The 23,461-nt window shown below is 39.8% G+C and overlaps 1 protein-coding gene across 1 annotated transcript in view; it reads right to left on the minus strand.

The window, feature by feature from the left end:
- glis3 (GLIS family zinc finger 3) overlaps window positions 1–23,461 on the minus strand; it is a 287,369-nt gene that overhangs the window by 138,224 nt on the left and 125,684 nt on the right. Inside the window, exon 6 of the mRNA XM_059026109.1 lies at window positions 22,345–22,452. Within this exon, the coding sequence (XP_058882092.1) occupies window positions 22,345–22,452 (108 nt within the window). The remainder of the gene's footprint in view (window positions 1–22,344; window positions 22,453–23,461) is intronic.

The following is a 23,461-nucleotide window of genomic DNA, read 5'->3' on the forward strand; positions in this document are numbered from 1 at the left end:
TGAGTCCCTCCTTCTGACTTTGTTCTGCTCTTCTCCATTGGTTCCTCAGCTGTCTCCTTTCTCTAACTAAGCGTTCAATCTCCTGCTGCCGTCTAGACTTTCCAGGAATAGTTTGTACTTTTTCCTTCCTTTTTTCAACTCCAAACCTCTCACTTCCATATGCGTAGATGATGTCCCCAAATTTATCCAGCTTCTTTTCAACTGTTCCACTTAATCTTTCCAATGCAACGCAGAGATCTGTGTTTACTGTGTCCCATGCAGTTTTCTCACAAGCTCTTGGCCATTTAACTCCAGGCTTGTGCCCGTTGAGGTTCTTTTCTCTCTTATGCTGGTTTGTCTGACCGGGTTCACAAGGATCATTAGGTTCATCACTAACTGTGTCCATGCAAGTCCTCCTCACATCTATGACAGGGGTGCTGATATCCTGCGAACTGTGGTTTGCTTCCTGTCGCTGGATTTCATTCGACTGACTTGACTGACTTCGTAAGAAGTACTGATCAATGCGAGGCCCTTGTCCCTTCTCCCTCAAGCATTTCATTCTCCCTTGATGAATCTTCAAACCCCTGACCGTTGTCGCCTTGCTCCAGCCGCAGACACAAACCTGGAGTTCCATGTCTTTGTTAACTGCAGATCTTGAACTAGTCTTTTGTGAAGTACTCTCCATACTCATATCCGTTTCCGTTCCCAAGTCGTTAACCGTGTTGTCCAACGTTGAGTCATCTTCCGCCCCCGCTCTCGCAGACTCTAGGGGTATTTTTCTCTTTAATTTCTTAGAAGCCTTGGGCGGGTGTCTCCAGCATCCTGTAAACACAGAGCTGGATACTGCCGACAAGGGTAGCTAACCCTTACCAGCCCCAATGGGGTCTCTTTCCTCCTGTCAGCTGTCTCTCCAGGCTGTCACAAGGTCTTTCCCTTGTTGCCAGCTGCACTATTCACAGCAGTCACTGGACGTATCCAGATCTTCATGATTTCCATTACACGAGAGTAGATGTTAAAACTTCATGCTGATTTGAACTCGGCTCTCGCCAAGATAAGCACCAACTAAGACGTAGCTTTACAGTAAACTAATGTGATCCATATGCGTCTCCATCCATTTACGTTTCCTTCCATATGATGATGTAGATATCCTTCTGTCTGGTGTTAATGGCTGAAGTGTAATGCTGGCTCCAGGGATCAGCTTATTTTGCCTCCCTGGCGCATCAGCACACACAACGGCTGCGATGCTGGCTCCAGGGATCAACCAAAGTGCGGCCTCCCCAGCGCATCAGCATGACAACCGTCTGGATTGAGCTAAGTAGGGTACATCTCTGGGGTTTTCAAGTGGGCACCTTCCATCCTCAGTGTTTCGTCGACTAGCCCACGACACCTCAAGAGGGCTCGACGGTGATTCTGGCGTCCCAGCATCACCCCCCTCCGTCCCCCACTCAACTCAGCCCAGCTTACTTACCTGTCCCCAGCCAGAATCTTTCCGTCTCAACCACAGCCAGTTGCTGCTCCTCTCTGCTGCTTCAGATAAGTTCTTCACTGTGCGACGCAACTCTTGGCCACTGAATCCGACGTCTCTGAGAAACCGGGTTGTAGAATGTGCCACAAATCCTCGACAACCCACTTCCACTGGGTAAACCCGAACTCTCCATCCTCGCTGTTCCGCTTCAGTGGCTAGTTGAGCATACCGCAGTTTCTTCCTCTCATACGCCTCATCTACAGCGTCCTCCCATGGCACTGTTAACTCTACCAGGTGAACAAGGCGTGCTGATCCAGACCACAAGACAATATCTGGTCGAAGGTTAGTGGTGGCAATCTCAGGTGGAAAAATAAGCCGTTGACCAACATCTGCCAGCATATTCCAGTCTCTAGCAGCTTCCAGTTGTCCTGGGCGAGGATTGGTTTTAACACCTTTTCTTGGTGGTTGCTCTCCTGGGCGGAGGAATGTTGTCTTTTGTGTGTAATGTTTTGATGGAACAGGTGGCAACTTATTGGTCATGTTACGCTTGTCTTCCAATGCTAAGGCCAAACATCGCAGCACCTGGTCATGGCGCCAAGTAAACCGTCCTTGGCTAAGAGCCACCTTACATCCTGTCAAAATGTGCCTTAATGTTGCAGGTGATGAATATATATATTTATTTTAAAAAACTAAAAGCCTAGTCTAACTCATTTTATTTCCTGTGTGCGTTCATGCCTGCAAGTCTATATATATTTTTTTTTCAATGACCCGATTAAAGTTTATTGTAACTTCAGTACTATTGGTTCATTTCAAAATACTTAATGTATGGCCAATCAGAAACCGAAGTATTGCCATGCGGTCTAATTTGACAAGCCGTTACGTCTGATGTGAGAATTTATTAGTTTTCAATCCAGTGAACAAATATGGATTGTTGGCTCAATATTAGTACATTACTAGCAAAGGTCGATCAAGACGAAATACCGTCAGAGATTAAAAACGCCAAAAATGTCGACTGAAGCTCTCTCCGATTTCCCTGCCTCATCAGTGATTTGAGTGGTAACAAGCAGGGACATCCATCACACTGATACTAGGTAAGCGTATTATTATTGTTTTTTAATTAGCATCATTACTGTACGTTTTAGTCACCAAGAATTAAAAAATGCCAAAATGTTTTCGTAATGAGGTCAGTTGTAGAGAGCCGTGGATAGTGAACTTTTCTTTGTCGCCTTTTCTGTAATTGTATTAATAAAAATACATGATTGCCATTTGCTATCATGGAATAGTCCTATGTCATTTCGTGGGTGACTGAGTGTAGCACAGAGGCTTCGTTGATTAATTAATTAGTAGTTACAATAAAATTATGTTGATGTTTCCAACAACTAGAAACCTGTTTGAGGGACTATGTTTTATCCAAAAGTAAATATAATATATTTTTTCCCATTATAATACTGTAACTTTTATAACTTTATCCATCACACACTCCAAGGCTTGTGCGTTTTGTTGTATCATGTTATTGTACAAACCTTTTTTTCTGTTTTAATTTTCTTATGACTGTATCTCAGATGGAAAGGGGTATGCAGCTTAAAAAGACTGAAAACCCCTGTTCTAATGTGATCTGGTACAATGAATATCCTCTACTCCGTGATACACCAGCGTCACTGTGACACATTTCCCACTATTTTCCCCAAAAGTGGCAGTGAGTAGCGCAGAGACACCTTGGTTGTATCCACAGCTTTACGTTTTATTTTTTGTTCTTCAGAAACAAAAGGTCAGTACATTCTGCTGGCATATTTAAAAACAAACAAAAATAAGAAATGGTGGTTGGTTCTGAATTATCAAACATATTGACCCCCTCACCGAAGAAAATGTCCCCCTAAAATTTAGAGAGGGGGCCACATTGACCCTCAGTCTGTAAGTCCTGGAGCAAACACTGTAGGCCCTTTTTTTCGGCTTCTCTCGGCTCCTATCGGTCTCACTCGGCCATTGAATGGTTTTCTCAGCTTTTTCCGGAGAAAAAACGACTAGAGACCTGTTTTTTTTGATGATGTTGGACAGGGTCTGACATTGGACCGGAAAGGGAAAATTGCAATGTCAGACAAGGTCCGACACAGGACCGCAAAGGGTTAAAAATTTTACGGACAAAATACACTTTAAGCAAAAAGTTTTACTGTTTACTGTAAATGTTTACTGTTGCTTAGACATTATTCATATTCTAACATAGGTATGTAAATAAGTATACTTATATATGCTATTTGTTATGAATTAAAAATATTTTAAAAACAATTTAAAAAAGAAAGAAATTTTGCTTTATACTTGGGTAAATTTAGATTTTACTTAATTTTCAGGTTCTACTGACACTCCGCTTTTCAAAAAGGTATAATGCTTTAAAAGGATATATACACACTATTATTATTACTTATTTCTTAGTAGACTAATTCACATAATAAACTAAAACCCTGCCACATCTTAAAAAGGTAAAAACGCTCACCTGTCAAACAATTTTGTGTAAAATCAAAACCATACACGATATTAAAAATAAATGATTTCAGATTCTAGTTCCTGAGGTTTGTGGCTATCACTGATAGCGTTACATATTTTAAGTAGGAGATATAATTATATGATACATGACCTACAGTTAAGTTATGTCAGTCTGTCCTCAAAAACAGACTCCGCTTGCGAGATTTAAAATGAGATTACAATTAGGAATGGAGGGCAGTGTATCAAAAACAAAAACCCTGAAAAAATCAATTTACATAAAAATAGCTAAAAATAAGCACTGAAAAATAAAATGAATAAACACTGAAAAACAGAAGCCCTAAACATAAGCTAGCTCTTACTGAACAGTGTGTTACGAAGAGAGTAGCACTAGCATTGTTTTTGGATGAATTTATGGAAGATTGTGCAGAAAATCTGCTGTTTAATGCCCCTATTGCTTCCATCGAGAGCCAACACCTTGGCTTTAGCGGCAGTGAATTCAAACACATTGTACAGATTTTTATTTTTTTAACAATTATTCAACCCAGCAACATTCTTATACAGCAAATAAAAAAAAAATTAAACTTTCCAAAGAAATGATTTCTTCAATGATTCTTTGAATACATCTGTGAATGACTTTACAGTTAGTTTCTTTGTTTTGTAACCTCAAGTGCAACCTTCTGCATTTCCATGAGCTCCTGCATCTGCCTTTTCTGTTCCTCTGCAAAGCCTTATAATTGAAGTACGACTGTTTGTTTTTTCAGTCCATACATCGTTTTGTTTATAATATGCTCTTGGTTAGATAGAAATGTAACACTACAAAAGTACCTAATTTTAGTCAAGTTCTCTGGGTTTAAAGTTTTTGGTGTAGCCTATATTGCTGTGCTTTTTCAGCCGAGATACACTGTGAAGCCTAATAATCTCGCAGGAATAGCAAAAATATAAAAATAAAAATAAAACAGTGTTGCATATAGTTCACCTTTAACACAGCACTATTTGTCCATTATTTTTCTTTTTAAATGCAGTTAAGAAAATATTCCTTAATGTAGGCTGAGCGAACAAACAATATTTCTTAGCAGACGCTAACAAGCTGAGCGTTTCAAATGCTGCATGCGATGCTGCAGATTCACTGCATTTAAAAGGAGTAATAGTCAAATAATTACACTGTTAATTTAAATAAACTATCAGTTTTTTTTACGAAAAAGAACGCATACTGATATGTTGGTAAAAAAGTCCAATATGTAAAAAATTACACCATAGCCGCCGCATTGGTATTGTACCTCTTCCATTTTGAAACGCCCATCCAATGTTAGCTAATGTTACGAAGCACTCTCGGCGTGCAAGTCGTTCAATAGAAAGTGCCACGCAATGCTCTGGAGCGCTCTGCCTATTGAACGCACCTCTGTTCTTTGTCAAGTGAGTTGTTGACTGCCCGTCAAGTCAAAATAGGCCAGACATCGGGGTCTGTGTTGGAGAAAAGACTCAGAAATACAATGGCAATTGGTTAGGAATGTGGGTTGCTAGGCAGAGGGGCCTTCAATTTGGTTGCTAAGGAGGGTCTCTGTCTCTCTCTAGTTATCTGAAGAATGTATGTTGTTGCAAATAGAGTGTGGGGGTTGGAGAATATATCTATTGTGGGGTACTGGAGACTGACTCACAGTTGGGAAAAGGGAGAGATAGCTAACATCGCCAATTGTCCAGATTCCAAGCAGCTAAGTAACATGATCTGTTAATCTGTGTTAGGGCTAGCTCATATACTCTAGTAGTAGTGCATTTCTCTGTATAATTACCTGTATGTTAATAATAAAACCTGATTATTGTAATTTTAAATGACTTGTCGTGTCTGGTAATTCTACTTTCAGGGTCTCAATAGATATTAAGAAAACATTAGGCTTTGTTTTCTACAGCATACACATTTTAACACCCCATTTATTTTTCTTTTTTACTATTAGGCAACATTTTAGCCGAATCGATTGTTGTTCAATTTATGGTAAAATTCCTAGCAGGTACTCCTCCCTTTTGCTGAATGGTAATGTCAATATTTGCTTAACTGTTATACACACAGGGGTTTTGTTGGTAAAATTGGTATAAAATGGGTATGTACAGTTAGTACCATTATGTTACATGATTGTATACATGTTTTCAACAATTTTAAAACATCTGTAATATTAATTTGCATTCACGCACCTTGAGTTAACTAAGTAATTGCTTCTGACACAAACATACAGGGTGATTAGAAATTAAGTTTACCACATCAACTATGGTGCGTTGATGTGGTAAACTTACTTTATAATCACCCTGTATCTGAACAATATCTGCATTGCATTGATAAAAGACTGTGCGACCACATTTTTTCAGCAGTAGGAGCCCCCTAGTTTCCCCCAGCTGTCCAGTTTCTTAATAACCAACCTTTACTTCCTCCCTCAGCAAGTTCTGTTTTTTCTTTAAACAATGCTGTTGCCTTGCCTCCTCCTGAAAACTCCCTCATCTTCAACCCCAAGCCAGACTCGCTTTCCCTGCGCCACCAGATTTTAGAAGGTGCAGATATTAATTTGGTTTCCCGCCTTACAAGCACCCTAGATTCAGCCAGTACCAGGGTGGTTCAGTGCGCAGATCTTTCAGTTACTCTCAAAACATCTGACCCCCACTTATTCAAAACTCTCACCATATCTGAATTTATCCTAGCTTTCAGTCATTTTAGAGATATCATCTGTGAATTCTATCCTGACCGACGCCGTGAGCTGGATGATTACATGTCAATTATTCTTGACCTTTCTGTTAGATTTGGAGGATCACACTTCTTCGAATACCACAAAGCCTTTTCTGCAAAAGCCGCTGCTCGTCTCCAGCAATGGAACCAACGGATTTACTGGGGAGCCTTGGATCAAGATTTATATTCTCGTTTTTTTAACTGGTCTCCGGCTGTTGGCATGCTCCATATGTAACTCCACCTCTCACTCCACCTGCTCCCTTACTGCCCCTCAGTCCCCCCCTTCTGTCCCTTCCTAGCAATCCTTCTCTTTCTTTCTTTCAATCCTTCCAGGTCTAAAGACGGACGCGGCCGTAGTATTACTTTCTCTGGTGCCGTCAGATTTGTAATAATTTCAACGAAGAAGCCTGCTCCTTTTCTTCCTGTAACTTCCTCCACATCTGCAGCCACTGTGGGGGAGCACACTCACGATCTGTCTGTCCCCGCAAACCCAAACACTCAGCCCCCTCTATAAAAACCAAACCTTCCATTGCCAATGTTCCAAAATGACTGTTAAAATTTCTTTCTATACCTGTCAACACTCAAGCTCTGGCCACAGAGTTAATCAAGCACCCTGACACCTCTTTTGTCTCATCTTATTAATGGTCTCTCTTTTCCTTTCTCACCTCTTCCATCTATTGCAATAAGCTCCATTTCCATCTGCCATTTCCGACCCTGACACTGTCAACATTTTACTAAAGAAAGAGTTGGAAAATCAATTCATGATAGGCCCCTTTGAATCTCCTCCTTTTCCTGTATTTCACATTAACCCATTGGCATTGCAATAAGAAAATATTCTGGCAAAAAGAGACTGATAATTGACCTTTCTGCTCCTCATAACTCCTCTACTCCCAGGATCAATAGTTTAATTCCCCATGAAGATTTTTCACTACAAAATGCAACAACTGACCATGCAAAGTCGCTGGGAGAAATGCATGGTTGTCCAAGGCTGACATCTCAAATGCATTTAAGATCATGCTTATAGATCCTGCTCTATGGCACCTCTTTGGAGTACAGTGGCGTTCCAATTTCTTTTTTTTTCGGTTCATCTGACTTTCGGCTTTAGGAGCAGCCCCAAGATTTTTAACACTCTGTCAGAAGCCCTGTGCTGGATTCTTCTAAACAACTACCGCATTCCCTTCCTGCTGCATCTCCTGGATGATTTTCTCCTCATTGATTTTCCTCACGCTCCTCCTGCACGGAACATCACCATTCTCAGATCTGTGTTTTCAAATTTAAGTGTCCCCCTAGCATCAGAAAAAACTTCGGGTCCACTCACTTCCATTGAGTTTCTAGGCATCACTCTGGACTCTCAATCTTTTTCAGCTTCACTACTAAAAAACAGAAAAAATATATCGCATCATATCTATCATTTCTACTTTCCGTGTAGGTCCTTCTCCTACCAAACGTGATCTCCTGTCCCTACTAGGCCATCTGAATTATGCCATGCTGATAATTCCTCAAGGAAGAGCTTTCATATCCTATCTTCTCCAATTAGTCCCATCTGTTGATTCTCTTAATGATGTTATATGTCTAGACTCTTTCTGTCGTAAGGATCTCCGCCTTTGGGAACTCTTGCTGAAAAAATGGAACAGAATTAATTTTTTCTACGATGACTAAACCAAATTGCTGACTCTGTTTCTCGTTTACAATTTCAGAAATTCAGATCGCTTGCTCTAGAAGCCGACCTGCTGCCAACTCCGGTTCCTCCCTATTCAGACCTGATATTCCTGTGAACCATCCTCTGTATCCTCTGGTTCTGCAAGTTCAAGAGCCAGCTCTTCTCGGTATTGCTACCCGCATCAGCTTGGAATTGTTTTAAAATTTCCATTCTGTATTTAATATTCCTTTTCCTTCTTTTTCAATTCAGGTAGTTTCATCCTTCATTATTTCCCTTCAAAGCAGAGCTATACGAGTCTCTTCTATCAAAGTATCAATTGCTGGTATCCAGTTTTTTCACAAACTCATATTTGGTTCCCCTAGTTTGACACTTGGCAACTCTCAGATTTCATTAATTTTGAAAGGGCTTCAATGGTTAGAATCGCCTTCCCCCCAAACCCGCCTATCTATCACTTTTGACATACTTTCCCAGTGCATCTTCTTTATTCGTTCCGGTTACTCATCTCAGTTTTTTGACAAAACTCTTGAAGCTCTAATCCTCCTAGCTTTTTTGGGGTTTCTGAGGTGCTCAGAGTTTACAGCACACTCTTATAAATTTAACCCTCAGATCCACCCGTGCATTTCCGACATGTCCATCCTCTCCTATGATGCACTTACCTTTTTGCTCAAAAGAAGTAAAATCGATCAGGAAGGGATCCCTAAATTGATCTGTTTAACCCTTAGCGGTCCATTTATTCAGCGCGTATCAGGCACGTCAGGTCCAATTTATTTTCACACATACAGTTTATTTTAGACGCGCTGTTTAAAAGTATTTTTTTCACGGTAAAACAGGTTTTAAAGGCACTGCATATCAACAGGACACTCAGTACTGCTTCTCCAGCCCTGCCCCACCCCTTCGTTCGCTGTATTTTTAACATAGGACCGCAAAGGGTTAAATTAAAATCCCATGTAAGCCCTTATGAATCCCTTCTCTCTTTTCTTCAACTCCGCCTTTCTCAGGGTGCCACAGCTACCGACTCTTTGTTCATTAATGAAAACGGAGCATTGGTTTAATTTCCACCTTCACCAGATCCTTTCCAGAGCCGGATTCTCAGCCAAGCAGTTCTCAGGTCATTCATTCAGGATCGGGGCAGCTTCTTCAGCTTCTTGTCATGGAGTTCCAGACTGCATTATGAAGCAGTTGGTCTTCTGGGGCTTATCAAGGTTACATCAGGACAAACATCACCGATCCTAAAAATGTTTTTTTGAAGATATGCTCTTAGTATCGGTAATCCCCATTTAGGGCTTAGTATCTTAGTATCGGTAACCCCTGTTTACTCCTACTTGCGGCATTGAGACCTGCTAGTTCTTTTGGGGTCTCTGCCTCGTCCTCACGGTCAGGCGTGAGTCCTCAAACTAAGTTAGGTTTGATGCCAAATAATGTTTTCTACAGAAGTAATGTATTATTATTTCTTCCACAGCTATCACATAGCTCACATTTCTTCAATAAACAGTTTAAATCAAATTTGTGTGATTGGTGTTTTGTCCCGAACTACTGAAATGTAAATATGTACAAGTCATCAACAGTAGGGAAGTTATTTTGCAAACGAATGAATAGCCTATTAAAATTGAAAAGATAAGCAGGTGGAGTGATCTTCTAAAGTTTCCATAAATCATCCTATTGTGCACTTCCAATTACATATATCTGGAATTATTCTGATAACTGTAATTATTTTATGAAAAGAACATTTTTAATCAGAGATGCTGATCTAAGTGCAGGTATTAAAGTAAGCTGCCTACTTCAATTACCTAGAAAGAATCCTAAGCAGTACTCTATATACTTTAAAAAAAGCCTACTAACCTCCAAGGCATGTAACTACTTGTTTATTTCTGAGGTTCAAAGGGGTTACATCCATGAATTGACAATACCTTTTTTTTTTTACTGCTGTGCCCTCTCGCCAAGTTGTTCAGCGCATTCAAGTGTTCCTAATGTCATTGTGTGCGAAACAAGAAGTGGCGTGCCAGCCAGAACCAGGTTCTAATCAGTTTTAAAGTATGTTCTATTGTTCTCGACTGGTCAATCTTAAAATAATTAGTCACTCAAGTTTTACAACAAATTGTGTAATTAAATTCCTTAAACACTTCTGCCCATTACTAATCCTCTTTTGCCAACATCCCTTTCAGGAAGAAATTGCTGCAGTCCATGGTGCCTGATTTATGTTTCATTCTGAGAATAGGAAGTAGAAGGATTCAAGTAAAAGGATTAAAACACTTACTCTTCATTGCACTTTTTATATAGAGAATCATTTCCTAATTACCATGTACTTTTTTTTTTTTTTTTACATATAAATAAGTTAAGTTACTCTGTGCTTTAAATTGCTGGAAAACTACAATCCAAATGCTGACTGAGTTTTTAGACTGCATTCAAACTGGGTCCATTTCAAATGTGAGATTGTCAGGCACTGTATTGTCCTGGTTTAGATCATATCTCAAAAAGGCAGCAGCAAAGGTAATTCAAAATGATCTAGACAGCATTCAGAACTGGGCAGACACATGGCAAATGACATTTAATAGAGAAAAGTGTAAAGTACTGCACGCAGGCATAAAAATGTGCATTATAAATATCATATGGGAGATACTGAAATTGAAGAAGGAATCTATGAAAAAGACCTAGGAGTTTATGTTGACTCAGAAATGTCTTCATCTAGACAATGTCGGGAAGCTATAAAAAAAAAAGGCCAAACAGATGCTCGGATATATTGTGAGAAATGTTGAATTCAAATCAAGGGAAGTAATGTTAAAACTTTACAATGCATTAGTAAGATCTCACCTAGAATATTGTGTTGAGTTCTGGTCACCTTGTTACAAAAAAGGATATTGCTGCTCTAGAAAGAGTGCAAAGAAGAGCAACCAGAATTATCCCGGGTTTAAAAGGCATGTCGTATGCAGACAGGCTAAAAGAATTTAATCTACTCAGTCTTGAACAAAGTAGACTATGCGGTGATCTGATTCAAGCATTCAAAATCCTAAAAGGTATAGACAATGTCGACCCAGGGGACTTTTTTGACCTGAAAAAAGAAACAAGGACCAGGGGTCACAAATGGAGATTAGATAAAGGTTCATTCAGAACAGAAAATAGGAGGCACATTTTAACACAGTGAATTGTGAGGGTCTGGAACCAACTCCTCAGTAATGTTGTTGAAGCTGACACCCTGTGATCATTCAAGAAGCTGCTTGATGAGATTCTGGAATCAATAAACTACTAACAACCAAACAAGCAAGATGGGCTGAATGGCCTCCTCTCGTTTGTAAACTTTCTTATGTTAGAACAAATTTAATGAGTTTGCTTACTATACCAGAATCTAAATCATTAATGTAGATTAGGAATAGCAGAGGACCTAATACTGATCCCTGTGGTACACCACTGGTTACCTCGCTCCATTTTGAGGTTTCTCCTCTAATCAGTACTTTCTGTTTTCTACATGTTAACCACTCCCTAATCCATGTGCATGCATTTTCTTGAATCCTTACTGTGTTCAGTTTGAGAATTAATCTTTTATGCGGGACTTTGTCAGAAGCTTTCTGGAAATCTAAATAAACCATGTTGTATGCTTTGCAATTATACATTTTCAATGTTGCATCCTCAAAAAAGTCAAGTAGGTTAGTTAGACACGATCTCCCTTTCCTAAAACCATGCTGACTGTCTCCCAGGATATTGTTACCATATAGGTAATTTTCCATTTTGGATCTTCTTATAGTTTCCATAAGTTTACATATAATAGAAGTCATGTTCTTATGTTCTTATCTCATCCTCATCATTTAATTTTAAAATGTTGTTTTCTTTTGCTGTTTTTGTTGTTTATATTGTTTTTATTGTACTAAATGTATTTCCGAATGTCCTTTTTCTTGTTAAAAGCGCCTTGGGATGGCTTGCTATGAAAGGCGCTTTATAAATAAAATTTGATTAGATTTGAAATGGACTTGGTCTGGTTGGTTTAGTTTGAAACAATGTAGGCCTATCAATTTGCTTGCTGTTCACACTTATCTTCGAGCAAAGGGGCCAAGTTTGTTTGGATGTGAGCTAAAGTTCGTTTTTTTGGTCCTTTTCCATTTTTTTGTTTCAGGACCAATCTTGTTTGTGTTCACAATGCAGTTTGCAAGTGCTTCCAGTTCGTTTATATGGTCTGTGAACCGGATGTTTACAATATCCTGCAAGGTATCTTGAAAGATGGCAGCTTTGATGTATTGCTCCTGTTTTTAATAGATGTTATAGATTTTTACATATTGCTGTGGAAGAAAGGAGGGGAACGGGGGGAGCACTTCACTAATTCATTTGTTGAATAACGTGCAGTAGGCGCAGGGGTGACATTCTCAACAAAAAAGTGCAGGTACTCATATGTACAGCCGGGTGTAAACATTTTAAAAATTGAGACAATTTGAGTGTCAATGAATAAATACTTTAAAACTGTCGGTACACATAACTACAAAATAAGCCTTAAATAATTGACCAATTATAATCAATTCACCACAAACAAAACAAGGAAGCTGAACATAGAGCTTTGTATCCTCTGCTTGTATCACTCAGTGATGTACTGTAATATAACACTTAAGTTAAACCTTAAATGACAAGCATGAAGAAATATTACATTATGCCATAGGCGCCGACTATGGGGGGGGGGCTCGGGGGGGTCCCGCCGGAATTTTAAAAAGGGGGCTCAGCCCCCCCCTGGGATTTTGATAGGATGTTGATGAACTTGTATAAAGGTGGGACACTAGGACCACGCGAAATGCAGGTTGTAGCTCCCTTTTTTGCAATCACTAATTAAGAAGCTATAAAAATGGAAACGCAAGCCTGTTCATCCCAACAGCTAGCCCCTATATCGTCACTCTGTAAAGCACATCTGACAGCGGTACTGAAGTGTTATTTACAAGTATAATAAATGTAAAACTGAGTCAAACAAGTGAAGCACTGCTGTTTTATTTGTATGCACATGCACATCAATTCATTGCTTTCACATTTTTTTAAAAAACGTTAAAGGAAAAACTATAACCTGAATTCAGTTTCAATACTGTTCTCAAAACAGCAGGCTATATTCCAGAGTGCTGTTGGTCCTATTTTGCGCTTACATTTGTGTGGATATTTAACCCAAAACAACAACGAAGATTGACAGTTTATGACGTTTGAAATTAAATCAGCGATAATACAGTATCACGTCTTTCTGAACAGCTTCTGTACAAGTTTAAATTCCAAATGAAGATAACTCGGGTTCCACCTGTAATTTGTAACTTGCGTTTCTTCTCAATAAATTAATTTACTATTTTAACTGTCTTATCTCTTCATGCAGCGTAAAACTTTAGTGAATAAATTTTTTTTTAAAAATGGTATTGTTCAAAACTGAAGATTATATAACATGCCTAGGCGCCTATGCATTATTATTATTTTTTTTTTTTTAATTTATTTTTTATTTCTAGCAGACATATCCAGGACGACTTACAATTGTTACAAGATATCATGTTATTTTTACATACAACTACTTTTTTTTTTTTTTTTACATACAATTACCCATTTATACAGTTGGGTTTTTACTGGAGCAATCTAGGTAAAGTACCTTGCTCAAGGGTACAGCAGCAGTGTCCCCCACCTGGGATTGAACCAACGACCCTCTGGTCAAGAGTCCAGAGCCCTAACCACTACTCCACACTTTGCCCCACTATGCAGTAACTGCTGTAGAGAGGGAGTTTTGTTTCAAGACATCCTAAAAAAGGGATGATGTTATAAAAAAAATTGTATTTAAAAAAACAACCGTGCTATGAAAAATGATACAAAAAGGTATATGTAATGTTGTTGAAGCTGACACCCTGGGATCCTTCAAGAAGCTGCTTGATGAGATTCTGGGATCAACAAGCTACTAACAACCAATCGAGCAAGATGGGCTGATGGCCTCCTCTCGTTTGTAAACTTTCTTATGTTCTTAAGTCAAACAATGCGCAATAAGGGCTAAAATACCCCTCAAATGTATTATGAAACAGGCATTATTATGACTAATGATCTACTTGACTTGGCCATTTTAATCTCCTTATTATTCTCAACAATCATCCCCATACTTTCCATACCTTAGGTGCTCACCTACAACAGGACCTGGTCATGCTACAATAATAGCCTTGGATTAGAACATATATCCCTGTTTCTTTTATTTATTTTGTACTTATTACTTGGCTTACAATAATATGTTCTGTGTGCTTCTCTATTGTGTTTCTGTGTAGATTAATTACTATGATCTATTCCAGAAAAAAAGATATTTCAGGCAGAAACAGTATAAAGGTAGACTTTTTATTTTATTTCATCCCTGGTATTGTGGTGGCAAAGGACACATTTTCATAAAGAATTAACATTACTGTGGTTTACTTATGCCTTTTTTTTAAGATGTACACGCAAGTGAAAACTCACATTTAACTTAAACTCTTCAAAATGTTTTAGAAAAAGGGGGCATTGTACAAAGAAAAAACACCTCATCGTTTTGGTTTTCATTTACTACAGTCCTCATAATAGAAAACACTAGGATCACAACAAAAGAAAACGTTGATCAGTATGCTTAACATGTACCTTGCAAGTTGGGCCCGTGTTTGAAAAGCGTGAAGCACACCTCCATCTGTATCCTGATTCTGATTCACTTACCAAATCTGAAGCTGCACTTTGATCCTGTTTTTTATGTTATTGTTAATTCCTACTGTCCCACACATCACTTGCCATTTTAGAATTTTTTGCGCAAATTTTGGCAATGTGGTAAATCGATGCAAGGCAAAACGCATTATGACAATTATTTCTAATATTTATCAACTATGTAATTTATGGAGAACACTGATGTGGCTTTTTGCCTTCAAATTCATGTGCAGCAATGTTCATTTTGAATATTTCAGATAGTTTCTCTGTCAAACTGAAGAAAATAAACTAGTCCTTCATAATAATCAAAATTACTCCAGACCGCTGTTTCACGTTGCACTGCTAAGGTCTTCTCTCGTTGTCAACGAATAAGCACTGACACAAAATGAAAGCTTGGCCAATCAACATGCAGTGATTATACTGATGTTAATGGTGGCTAGTAGCAGCTAACAGAAACAGAAGCAGTATGAGAAAACAGAATGGAAGCAGCATGAACTGTGCGCTAGTGGACTGTGTGAGTGGATGGAATGCATCCTCTTTGGATGAAAAGCAGATTAAATAAGTCCCGGCACCCAGTACCAGCATCAAAATAAGTACCCAGTACCAGTGAGTATCGGCAGAGTAAGAGAATAGTGCAGTATTCAGTTACGCAACACTGCACTGTTCTCCTACAAATTTATATATGAGCTTTAGTTTCTCACACTGTCCATATAATGGGCCTGCTGCCCCTCCACCCTCTCTGTCACCCCCCAGGACCTCTCTGATCACTATTTCATCTCTTTTTCTCTGTCTCTCCCCTCTCTCCCTGCTCCTCCTACCCCCACTGTCACCTCTCGCCGTAACCTCCGCTCTCTCTCCCCCTCTGTCCTTGCCTCCACTGCTCTTTCTCACCTCTCTCTCACCTCCCTCCTATCGACTCTTTTTCACAACTCTCCGTAGACTCTGCTACCTGCACCCTCTTCTCCTCCCTCACCTCCCCCCTCGACTCCCTCTGTCCCCTCACCTCCTGACCTGCTCGCCCCTCCCCTCCCCAACCCTGGCTCTCCTCTGCGCTCCGCTCAGCAAGAATCACACTGCGATCTGCTGAAAAGAAATGGAAGAGAACCAAACTCCCTGCTGCCCTTGACCTTTACCGCACTCTCCTCTCCTCCTTCTCCTCTACTCTCTCCTCTGCTAAATGTACTTATTTCCAATATGTAATCCAAGCCTCCACTAACAACCCACGTAAAATATTCTCTACCTTCTACTCCCTCCTAAACCCTTCCCCCCTCCTCCTCCCTCCTCTTCTAAAATCTCAGATATCCGCAAACTCTTTAACACCTCTCCCTCCCCCACACCCCCTCCTGCTCCAACCCCTACACCCACTGCATCCCCTACTAACTCACCCTCCTTCTCCACCTTCTCGTCCCTCTCGGACTCTGACCTCTCCTCCCTGCTCCAGGGTCACAAACCCACCACGTGTGCCCTGGACCCCCTCCCCACTCACCTCTTTCAAGCTGCTGCTCCTGCTCTACTTCCCTTCATCTCCTCCCTTCTCAACACCTCTCTCCTTTCTGGTCTCTTTCCCTCTGCCTTCAAAAAAGCCTCTATCACTCCCCTCCTCAAAAAATCTACCCTCGACCCCACCTCCCTCCAGAGCTACTGTCCTGTCTCCCTCCTACCCTTCCTCTCCAAAACCCTCGAGCGGACTGTACACCGCCAGCTCTCTGCTTTCCTGTCCAACCACTCTCTGCTCGACCCTCTCCAATCTGGCTTTCGCTCTGCTCACTCCACTGAAACCGCCCACCTGTCTGTCACCAACTCACTAAAGTCTGCCCGAGCTGCCTCTCTCTCCTCTGTCCTAATTCTCCTCGACCTCTCTGCTGCCTTTGACACTGTTGATCACTCTATTCTATCATCTCTCGCTGACCTGGGGATCTCTGGCCTGGTTCTCCTCCTACCTCTCCAACCGCACTTACCAGGTAACCTGGTGTGGAGCAACCTCCACACCTCGCCCTCTCTTAACAGGAGTCCCCCAAGGGTCAGTCTTGGGTCCTCTCCTGTTCTCTCTCTACACCTGCTCCCTGGGCCCCCTCATCGCATCCTCATACCATTTCTATGCTGATGATGCTCAGATTTTCCTCTCCTTCCCCACCTCTGACTCAACCATCCCCTCCCGTATCTCTACCTGTCTGTCTGCTATTTCCTCCTGGATGCACTCGCATCACCTCAAACTCAACCTCTCTAAATCTGACCTCCTTTTCTTTCCCTCCTCCTCCTCCCCCTCCTCTGATCTCTCTATCTCTGTTCCTCTGGAATCTACCACACTCTCTCCCTCTTCCTCCGCTAAGAACCTCGGAGTCACCCTGGACCCCTGCCTCTCTTATTCCCAGCACATCTCCACTCTGGCACGCACTTGCTGATTCATCCTGAGCAACATCCGAAGAATCCGGCCCTTCCTCACCAACTACGCCACCCAGCTCCTGGTCCAGGCCTTGGTACTCTCCCGCCTAGACTACTGCAACTCCCTCCTGGCTGGCCTCCCTGCGTCCACCACCCGTCCGCTCCAGCTCATCCAGAACTCCGCTGCTTGCCTGGTGTTCTCTCTGCCTCGCTTCTCCCACGCAACTCCACTACTCGTCTCACTCCACTGGCTCCCGATCACCGCTCGCATCCAGTTCAAGACTCTTGTACCTGCCTACAGATGCCTTGACCAGACTGCACCCAGCTACCTCCAGACCCTCATCTCTCCCTACACCTCCACTCGACCTCTCTGCTCTGTCTGCACTAGAAGACTGGCTCTGCCTCCTCTACGCTCCCCTGCCTCCACAGCCCGCTCCTTCTCCACACTCGCTCCGCAGTGGTGGAATGACCTTCCTACAGATGTCAGGACTGCCCAGTCCCTGACCACATTCCGGCGCCTCCTTAAGACTCACCTCTTCAGACAGCACCTGTAGAACTCCTCTGTTTTTCACCTGGGACACTTATCACCCTTCCTTAAATGCGCTTTACTTGCTCTTATCAGCCCCCTATTTTACTGCATTTAATCCTGTACTTCAGAGTACTGTAATCTGCCAAGTGTTTAATCTGTAGTATTTTGTATTTAATCATATCCTGATGTAACTATCACTGACACTGTTATCTGCTGTATTACTGAATTGTATTTTGTCACACTTGTACTTGCTTGAACCAAAGTCATTGTATTTATCTTGCTCTTAATTGTATTATTACTTGTACTGTGATACTTGAAATGTATTTGCTTATGATTGTAAGTCGCCCTGGATAAGGGCGTCTGCTAAGAAATAAATAATAATAAAAATAATAATAATAATAATAGGGTTACCAGATTTGCAGAGTGAAAAACTGGAGCGTTTTATATTCTTCAATTCACTGACACTGTACCAGCTGTGAAGCCGTTAAAATAACTGTATATAATAACACAATAGTTTAAAAATTAAACATCGGGTGTATTTACTGCAGATGATAACAACTCATTATTTTCTTTATATCAACATATTAAATGTATAAAAAGCCAGATTAAAAAATAGATCAGCTATTAGTATTACCATTTAAATGTGATAAACAACTAATCAGAATGATTAAACAAATAATCCATAAGATTGTTTATTTTATTTTTGAATGACGCTAACACAACATAATACATCACTCTGCTATTATCTTGCTGAGCACACCGATGCAGTTTTGTACTTAAAAAAAAAAAAAAAAAAAATGGTACAATTGCAAAACAGAATCGAGTTAAAAATGTTACTGCTTCTGAAAGGGACAAAAAATGAAGGTTGTTTTTGCTCTACATGTTTCCTCAGAATATGAACTAAACTATGCGCGAAATGTTTATACTTCCGAGTGGTGTTACCTTGTTTCTTATGTGCAAAAGGACTGAGTCCAGCAGTTGTTCACATTGAGGTTTAGCAAGCGAACCAGACTCAGTGCATTTGCCAAACGGACCAAAACCACCTCTTTAGGTGGACTCGGTACAGTTTGTTTCCCAAGCGGACTTTGTTTTTCACACTTCACACCAAACTTACCGAACCATACAGAGTGCGGACCAAACCCTCTAAACAGACCCAGTGTGAACGCAGCCTTAGTTTGGCTAGTATGTTTGTTTAATGCACCAGAATATAACTAATTAGCACCCTCTTGTAAATATTCTTATAACCAAATGAGCCCAGGAGATAACAGGTGTTTTAAGTTGGGTAAAAGCCAAGTCTTATCAGAATGAATTGCTTTGCTATGGTGTTATAACTTGTGATTTACTGATCTAGGCAGCTAAAATTTGTCAGTTGGGGCAATTCCACATTAGAGTCAAATTTTAAAACAAAAAACATAAAATACCAAAATTAAATAATGGCGCAAAGACATTGAGAACAGCCTTAACATTTTTCAAAAGTTATTCTGAACATTTTCATACATTTCTGGGTTAGGAATATGCAGTCGTGATGCAGAAGTGATGTAAAGCAGCAGGGCATTTCTGGATGGTTTTGAGGTTTTTATGGATGAATAATATAGTCCTACATATTTTTTGTATAGCTTCAAGACGTCTTCCATAACTAATACAATAATGCAAGGTCTACAGCTATGGCTAAATGTTTTGCATCACATAGAATTTTAGAATTGTGACATACTTAAATAAATATATATACAGTGCCTATAGAAAGTCTACACCCCCTTGAACTTTCTCACATTTTGTTGTGTCAGTGCCTCAGAGTTTCATACATTTAAATGAGGATTTTTTCCACTTATCTACACACCATACTCCACACTGTTAAGGGGAAAAAAGTTTTTATTGAGAAAAAGATTATATATTAAAAATACAAAACTGAAAGATCATAATTGGATAAGTCTCCACCCCCCTGTACAGCTGTGAGTCTGTTGGGATTGGTCTCTACCAACTTTGCACACCTAGATTAGGCAATATTTGACCATTCTTCTTTACAAAACTGTTCAAGCTCTGTCAAGTTCCTTGGAGAGTGTTGATGGACAGCAATCTTCAAGTAATGCCACAAATTTTCGATTGGATTTAGGTCGGGGCTCTGACTGGGCCACTCAAGGACATTTACCTCTTTGTTCCTTAGCCACTCCAGTGTAGATTTGGCTGTGTGCTTTGGGTCGTTGTCATGCTGAAAGGTGAGCTTTCTTGCAGAGGGCAGCAGGTTTTCATCAAGGACTTTTCTGTACTTTGCTCCATTCATTTTCCCTTCTATCCTGACAACTGCCCCAGTCCCTGCCGATGAGAACCATCCCCATAACATGATGCTGCCACCACCATGCTTCCCATTGACCTTTTGGTAGCCCCTCTGATCAGTCTCCTTCTTGCTCAGTCATCCAGTTTGGAGGGATCTAGGCAGGGTCTTGGTGGTGCCATACACCTTCCACTTCTTAACAATCGTCTTGACTGTGCTCCAAGGGATATTCAAGGCCTTTAATTTTTTTTATACCCATCCCCTGATCTGTGCCTTTCAACAACTTTGTCCCAGAGTTCTTTTGAAAGCTCCTTGGTGCTCATGGTTGAGTCTTTGCTTTGAAATGCACTACCCAGCAGAGGGAACCTACAGGAACTGCTGAATTTATCCTGAAATCATGTGAATCACTACAATTTAACACAGGTGGAGGCCACTTAACTTGTTGTGTGATTTTGAATGCGATTGGTTACACCTGAGCTAATTTAGGATTGCTATTACAAGGGGGGTGGACACTTATCCAACCAAGCTATTTCAGTTTTTGTTTTTTATTAATTTTCTACACATTTCTAGAATATCTTTTTCACTTGGAAGTTGTGGGGTAGGATGTGTAGATCAATGAAAAAATATATATTTTAATGCATTTTAATTCCAGGCTATAAGGCAACAAAAGGTGAACATTTTGAAAGGGGGTGTAGACTTTCTATAGGCACTGTATATACGGAAGCCATAATAGTAGTACAGTATTTCATGTTAGATTTCGAAATGTCACATCTTTCAATTTGTCAGTTTTTTGTTAAGTATATGGAAAACTACAAAGCGGTATGTAATTCAATATATAACTTTATTTCACTCCACTTTATGAAGCAACATTTGTTATTTATATAGGTTGATGCAAAACTTTTGGCCATAGCTGTACATCACTTATTTGTCCTCAGTAAAATTGCTCTCATTTGGCTCTAGTATCACGTTGCCAAAACAGCTAGACTGCTGCAGCCTATGATGAGGGGTTTTAATAAACATACACTGTCGGCTTTGTACATACATATTAAAAAGATCCATGACTAACAGGGTGTGACAGCAGCAAGGATTTTATTCTTTTCAAGAGAGCAGATTCCTATGGCTGGAACTACTGCCTCCCTGTGGCTTTATCACATTGGATTCTTTATGGTGTTTTTTTTCTTACAAATTCACATTTCAGTAAAGGTCTCTTTGACACTATGCTAACTTTTAATTTAAATTAAAATTGTAAATAATCTTAGTTCTACCTTAAAAGGTTTATTGTTTTTTTGTTATTGTTATTGCCAGGAAATACTTCAAATACCATACCTTGATGGGAGCTAGCAATTACAAATGAAAGCTCCAGCAATCATAATTTACTGTGCTGGTATGCACAGCACAATTCGGGCCTTATTAAAATACAACATACTAAGAATATTCTCATAAGTAAACTACTCTGAATATCTATTCTGGATACAAAATTGGGTGAAAGTAGGATTATTGTTTGAGGATATACCATTCAGATAAACTGTTCTGAATATAAAATAAAAAGCAGAAGAAATCAAGTTCTGTATTACACGTTCTGTTTTACTGTTACTAATGGCTGGACAAGTGACAACTTGTTGCTAGGATATAACAGAGTCTATTTTAATAATCTATACTGTCACAGATCTAGACACTATCCCCCTTTAACTCTATGTTAATCCTGCTGGTCCCCCCCCCCAGGAGAGATTTATTGATCCCTTAACATAATTAAATGCACAAAAAAAAATCACAGAAAGAGGTGAGAAATATAGGTTTACTTTTTATTAAGTGGCTCTATTAAGATTCACCTCATTAAAATAGACCCCTGTGGTTTGTTCTCACTTATCACCAGACACTTTTATTAATATCAATATACTTGGTTTCTCTACAGAAAAAAACAAGGGTCATGTTTGTTTTACAGCAAAAATGCTCATTATAGTATTTTGTGATTTACACTTGATTTTACCTCAATGATAGTCAACAATAACAAATAATTTGTATAACCTATAATCACGTCAATATAAGGACTAACATCTTGCAGTCAAAAATAAAACCTTGGAAAGTTTAATTAAATTGGTCAAACAATGTTCAAGATATGGCTTTAGGCTGAATAAATCACATGCCATTCAAAAATAATTACTATACTGCTACTAAAATGCTTTCAGGAGGATCTGGGATGTGAACTGTGTGGCTATTTGTGCAGTGAACTGCTTACCTTTTTTCTGGCTTGTTCTTTGGAGGAATGTGCCTTTACATGTTTTCGCAAGGAGCTTGGATCAGTGTAGCGCTTAGCACAGCCAGGAATCTGACATGCATAGGGTTTCTGCAAGGGAAAGAAAAAACAAGAAATGCCACTTAAATGGGAACAATTGCTTTCTGGGAGTATCATAAAAAACATTACTAAAATATGATGGCTATAACATCAAGTGTGACAAAAAACTAAAATTAACAGGGTATCTGAAAATGAACAAGTTATGCTATTTTTTAAATACTAACACAATCCTTTCCTGCTTCTTCTGATGTATGTTTATAAGTGTTTGGTGGCTACCTCTAATCAAGTTAAGAGTGTATTTCTCATGCCCGCGATCTTGCACTCTTTGCATTACAGACAAGGAGTGCAAGAGAAAGTACACTCGCAACTTGATTAGAGGGAGCCACTGAACACTTACAGTATACCCTTATTATAAGTCATTAAATCTAAATATAAAACAGACAAAATCCAGATATTGACCTATAATCTGTTTATATAGAACCTGTTGTGGTTTACATGTTTAAAATGCTTTGACATTGAAATTCTGAATTTGAGATCTACAAGATATATAAGTGTAGTTGTTGCTAATAGGCAGGGCCAGACAGCATATGCGCCCGCAGATTTTTTGGACGAAAATGTGCGGAATTCACTCAAGACTGCAGAAAATGTAAAAAAGTAGAATTCCCGCGGAATTCAATGTATTCAAATGATGCGCGAAATAAAGCATTGCCTACAGTGTCACACTACAGCAGTAACACAAGTACTAGCATAATCATGCACTACACGACCTAAAAATAGTAACGATTCATGGAAATGAACTACATCCGGATTCATGTTGGTGTATATTACACTGTCCATGGCAATGGCAGAGTTCTTTGCTATGGCAGTTGCATTTCCGTTCACACGATCAGCGCACAATAGTTTGATTTGAAATACAGTATCGATAGCTACCAGTATTGAGTACTGTAGTTATTAAAAACGAGACAAATGCTAAAATCACACAAAAACAGGAAGCAAAACACTGATGATGCCAGGAAAAAATACGTTTAAACCAAAATTAGCGCACAGGATCATGCTCAAC

Source organism: Acipenser ruthenus, chromosome 1 (genome assembly GCF_902713425.1).
Source record: "Acipenser ruthenus chromosome 1, fAciRut3.2 maternal haplotype, whole genome shotgun sequence".
NCBI classification, from domain to species: Eukaryota; Metazoa; Chordata; class Actinopteri; order Acipenseriformes; family Acipenseridae; genus Acipenser; species Acipenser ruthenus.